Below are 5,716 nucleotides of genomic sequence, written 5' to 3'. Positions count from 1 at the left end.
ATATACTGACTTATGCATATATGTGCTTTATAGTTTCTTTTTATTTTTTGGTACGGGGAATTTTGAATTTTAGCTAATTGTTTCCTTCATACTTAATTCAAAAGAAACTTAATACAAAAACTTAATATTTTTACTGTAGAATGCATAAATTTCAATGGTTGACCTGAGTAGCAGAGCCATAGGATTTGGTTATAAAATATGTTTCTTTTAAAATTGGTGTACGCCTCAATTACAAACTAGTTGGTGTTGGTTATATGAATTCTATATCCATTCTCCTTTTGGTCCGGTTCATTCCACTACTCAGTTTTTTTAAAGCAAGATAACTGACAACTTTTTGATTTGAATATATCTCAAGAACAGTGAACATTTTCATCTGTCACAGAAAAACTTGGGGAAGGCTAACATGTAATTCACACGTCAGGAGGGATTATCGGTCAAGTAAGAAGATTGACCTACTAAAGTCCGGATTGAAATGAACTGCAGCTGCTTTGGTGCCTCAACGGTGCGGAAGAAAAGGGGTGTTGATCATGTTCATAAAGATGCACCAGACACTGGAGGTTAGTGCATAGTTGGAACTTGGATTTTAGCTGATCAGTTTTTTCTCAGTTGCATGATTTATTAGTCTTTGATGAATTTTTCACAACTTTATTATTCTCCTTTGAGAAAGGTAGGATTTTTGATNTTTCTCTTTCATTTTTCTAGTTATCAAATTGTTTGTATTGCTTCTGTCTTTGTATACTTGCTATTCTGAAATTCTCTTACACCCAATGTTACTGGATACAAGCTGTTTAACACCTCCAGTGCACTTATCATTACTTATTTTGAGCTAATTGACCCGCTTTCTGTAATTTATGCACCAGATTGAACAAGCGTCAAACATAATTTAGGTTATTGCAATATTAAAAGTCAGTCAGCCTTTATTTCCTTCCCAATTGAAGAAATTCATGATGTGTAATGAAGGGAGTGATTTCTACAAGAATATTTTGGTACTTGATAAATATAATTAATATGTTTGCTATATAGATAATGACATGTTCTAGAAGCAGTTGGCGTTTGGATTGAGTTTGCTCCAAGGGGCCAATTTGTACTTGGCCCTTAATCCCAAAAGAAAAGAAAACGTCAATTGATCAACTACACTTCAATCCTACTTATGGGGTTGACAATGTGGCTGCTCTGTTCGGTGTTTGGAGAATTCATTGTAATTAGACTATTTTTACGCTGGTTGTTAGGTGACTACAACCCTTCTCATGTATTATCCGGCTTGGGACACAGTATGCTTTACAAGGCCCACATAGGTGGATTTCAAAAGAAAAACACGATTTCATCTTGTTCCTAACTAGAACTAAAAACTGGTCCAAATTTGCTCCAGGGTCTGAATAGTGAGTAGTTGCCGAACATGAACTGATGTGGTAGGTTTAATCACAGAATAGCATATAAGAGTCGAGAAGGGAAACTTTGAGTATTCCCTGCTCACTAACTTGCTCAGGTATCTGTCTAAAATCATCTTATAAGTGGTTAGGATAAGGCAGTCAGTCAAGTGGCACAACTATTACTTTTTCTGATAAAAAAAGTTCACTATACCAAGTGATATGTGAGAAGTTATACAGAGCCCTGCATCAATGATGACACAGTTAAAGGATGAAAAAGTTCCATCTAGTTTAGTTTCTGGGGGCAACCATGAAACTTTTATTCTTGGTCAAATACTTGTCGCATCACATTTTGTTGCTGAAAATTTCCTTCTATCCATCTTTTTTCTGCAACAATTTAGTCATTCCCTTTTGTTCTTCAGTTTCATGTCCACACTAATATTTCCTTTCTGTCAGGCTGCTCCACTGCAAAGACAAAGAAATTTTCATATAGTGAATTAAGAATAGCAACCAACAACTTCCATCAAAGGAACAAAATAGGGCAAGGAGGTTTTGGGACAGTATACAAGGTTCAACTCTATTCTATAAATACTTCTCTTCCTTTTCATGCCTGAGCTTTATTACACGAACAACTTGCATTTGCACGTAATTTGCATGGTGCTATTTACAGAATTGCATTGCTGAAACTATTAGACCTTTGTGTTATTATTTATAGGTAGAGATATATTATCTGCAATTCTTCAAAATTTTGCATCACAAACTTGTTATTATGTTATTTGATTTTCACATTTTCTGCTTCTTAAGTTATGTTTTATAAACATTTTACTCTTATAAGTGTCATTTCATGGTTTTAGCATATATGTAATATGAGATCGAGACTTCTAGTGAATAACAAGGTCCTTGGACTTAACTCTTGTGGTGCATTGACATGTTTGTTGAATGGTTATTAACTTTAGTGTGACTTTGTAGGGAACTCTAAAAAGAGGAATAGAAGTTGCTGTGAAGACACTTTCTGCCGAATCAAGGCAGGGGTTGCGTGAGTTTTCGACAGAAATTGAAACCCTATCAGATGTCAGACATCCCAATCTAGTTGAGTTGATTGGATACTGTCTTGATGGAACTAACCGGATCTTGGTCTACGAATACATAGAAAATAGGAGCCTTGATCGAGCACTGTTTGGTAAATTAGTTTGAAATCAAAAGAATACTTCACCATGTACGGAATGGGTTACTGAAATGGTTCTTGCTTTGCAGGTTCTAGGACTAGCAATGTTAAATTAGAGTGGGACACACGGGCCGCTATTTGCTTGGGTACTGCTAGAGGTCTTGCTTATCTACATGAAGAATTAGTGCCGCATATAGTGCACAGGGACATTAAAGCTAGTAATATACTGCTTGATAAGGATTATAAACCAAAAATTGGAGATTTTGGACTTGCAAAGCTTTTTCCAGATAATATCACTCACATCACCACGCAGATAAAAGGAACCACGTATGTCTTCTGAGTTTATTGTTGAAGCTTCAATGTTTTCCGTTGATTGAAATCGGACCTTTATACTTTGCTTAATAGAGAGATTTAGTATAAGTTATACTTCCTGTGAGATGCTAGTTGCTGCAATTGTAGCTAACGTGAAAGGAAGGGGTGGAAGATAGTGCCTCTATACAACTGTCCCCAAGCATAAAGAGTTGTCTAGGTGCTTCAGCATCTGCCATTTTTCTATCTGGAGTCTTTGTCTATCAAGATTCTTGTGAAGTGACTTACTGGATAAATCATGGAAGAAGATTAACAAAATTATTGTGGATGTCAATAGGAAGTGTGCAAATACCAATGAGTAGATCATTAGCTTGTAACTTGAAATCACCATTCATCTGTGAGTTTGGCATGCCTGAATGTGGAGGATTTGTATCGTTAAGATCTTTTAGATGCACCTGTTTAAAAAGATTAGAAGACATTTTTGCACCTGCCAATACCTTGCCTATTGCCATATCTAAGTTGATTCTCTTTTGTCATTGAAGAACTGTCTGGTCTAAACTGTGTTTATTATATTGTATCACTTCCAGTGCTCAAGAATCAAGGGCAACTGTTCCTAATTGCATCTTACTACTCCTTTTCCTGATAAATATGTATATTTTTCCTGAGAAGTCCATGTCTTTTGCTCTATGCTTTTACACATTGTGTTGACTAAGAAAGGTAGCTGATTTTATAGCATCTACTTCAAACTACCAAAGTTTTGCATTATATGTGTTGTAGAGTACATAGGTCTCCGACAAATGTCCCGCTTAAAAATATTTAAATGGTACTATGGGGTTATTGAAAGTAGTATTCTTACTTCTGTACCTTTTGCTCTTCCGTGCAGTGGCTATCTGGCACCCGAATATGTAATAGGCCGTCAATTAACATCCAAGGCTGATGTTTACAGTTTTGGGGTCCTAGTACTTGAAACAGTAAGTGGCAGGAGCAGTGGCAGTGGTGCATGGCAAGGGCAGAAGTTACTCCTGGAATTGGTGGGTTGATTTTCAAATTCCTTAATTTCTTTCTAGATCTACCATTCCTTTTGCCAATAGAATCAACAGTCTATTGCATGATTTGTTTACTTGCATCTGCAACTAGTACTTACATATGCGGTTTATTGTCAATTTGAAACAAGAAATTGCCAGGCACGTCAAGATGTGATTCTATAGAAAATAGGCGTGAATCTATCTCTGATAAGTATATGTCCATCAATAAACTAAATGCGCCTTCAAACTGATTTTGATGGTTATGTGAATACTATATATCCATTATGCTCTATTTGGACTTATTTCATTCCGCTTCTATAAATATATTGTCTTGTAAAAATCCCTAATTGGGGAGTATATGATTTTATCTTTTCTTGTGCAAAGTCAACAGTTGTTGGATTTTCACCGATATCAATGCTGGTTTTAGCATATTGGAAGCAAAGGAGTCTGAACTAAGGTTTTGTTGTTATTACACTTATATAGCCAAATTAAAACGAGTCTGGATTAAGGTTTTGTTGTTATTACACTTACTTTAGGTCCGTCGTTTACCTGTAGTCTTGTAGTCTGGTTAGACATTTTGTATGTTAGAATAGGGATAGGTGTGAGATTTCAGAACCTCTGATTTACCAGTAGTGGACTGAATGAGGCCAAATAGAGTGGAATGGATATAGAGAATTCATATACTTGACCCTAAGGCATAATTGTTTGAAAGAGTCTCAATAAAAATATGTGCAAAGATGAGATATTTAGATTCAGAGTGGGAAAAAAAACCAGAATAAGACAATAGGGTAGAACCTGTTTCACCAAATTGGGATAAATGCACGAGAGTGCAATCAGAAAATGATATTAGGAAGTTGAGCTGATTCGGCATGGTAGTCATTGGTAAAAAAATGCTACTTTACAGCAATAGGAGATTGTATCAAGGATTCATGTTATTTAAAATCAGGTTTTAAAGGGTCGGAGAAGCATTGCATTTCCAATATGACTCTTAGACATAACTCTTGTAGACAGAATTGTAATTTTGTCGTTTCCATCGCTATTGAAATTTTACGGTGCAAGCTTGCTTACACCATTTTGGCCATGAATCTAATTTTCCAAAATATTAGTCTTTTGAGATATTTATTTCTATAATATTTATGGAGTATGCAAGTTGCTAGAATTATTATTTTATATTAATTTTATAATAATTGACACAAGATATATTTTATATAAATTTTAATAATGATTGACATAGAAACGTGTGTATTCAAAAATTAATTAATTTTATAGGTTAAAACGATATAATTATTGTTCTTTTAACTGTTAAATCGGTCATCATTCATCGTTTTGAGTTTGAACTTTTTCCCTTAAAATTTCATATTATACATCACAATTTTTAAAATAATATTTTGTAATTTTCAAAAATTTATACTGATTGATTTGGAGTACATGGATCTCCCGGAAACAGCCTCTCTATCCTTCCGGGGTAGGGGTAAGGTCTGCCTACACTCTACCCTCCCCTGACCCTACTAGTGAGATTTTACTGGGTGTGTTGTTGTTGTTGTTGATTTGGGGTACACGTGCAACGAACGTGTCCAAAAACTAGTAATGTATAATAATTTGAACCACTCACATTATAATACTAGTAGCGTAAAGAGGCCGTAAGTCGGAAGGCAGCCATATAATTGTCTTGAACATCATTGACCAGTCATTCAAATAAACAAAGAGCAAGCAACACCAAGAAATGTGAAAATACACTTAGATATGATGAGATTTTGCTAGTTTTCAGGCTTGTGGAAATATTGATATTGTTGTTGTTGGCAAGTTGTGGTATGTGGGCACTTGTGGTGCGAGTTGTTATTATGATATGA

General features: G+C 35.2%; 1 protein-coding gene across 1 annotated transcript; it reads left to right on the top strand.

Moving 5' to 3' along the window:
- The first annotated feature begins 385 nt into the window (after positions 1-385).
- On the top strand, positions 386-5,628 carry LOC109222450 (probable LRR receptor-like serine/threonine-protein kinase At1g53420). Its single transcript, XM_019386811.1, has 5 exons — positions 386-557; positions 1,824-1,936; positions 2,337-2,547; positions 2,622-2,859; positions 3,725-5,628. The coding sequence occupies exons 1-5, from the start codon at positions 473-475 to the stop codon at positions 3,879-3,881; spliced, it is 804 nt and encodes a 267-aa protein (XP_019242356.1). The 5' UTR covers positions 386-472; the 3' UTR covers positions 3,882-5,628.
- Positions 5,629-5,716: the final 88 nt, after the last annotated feature.

This window comes from Nicotiana attenuata, unplaced genomic scaffold (assembly GCF_001879085.1).
Source record: "Nicotiana attenuata strain UT unplaced genomic scaffold, NIATTr2, whole genome shotgun sequence".
NCBI lineage: Eukaryota > Viridiplantae > Streptophyta > Magnoliopsida > Solanales > Solanaceae > Nicotiana > Nicotiana attenuata.
This window is presented reverse-complemented; position numbering and strand designations above follow the sequence as displayed.

Coding starts and splice junctions, on each gene's coding strand:
- LOC109222450 (XM_019386811.1), top strand. CDS start 473: ATGAACTGCAGCTGCTTTGGTGCCTCAACGGTGCGGAAGAAAAGGGGT. Junction 1,937..2,336: donor GTTTTGGGACAGTATACAAG/GTTCAACTCTAT, acceptor GTGACTTTGTAG/GGAACTCTAAAAAGAGGAAT. Junction 2,860..3,724: donor ACGCAGATAAAAGGAACCAC/GTATGTCTTCTG, acceptor TCTTCCGTGCAG/TGGCTATCTGGCACCCGAAT.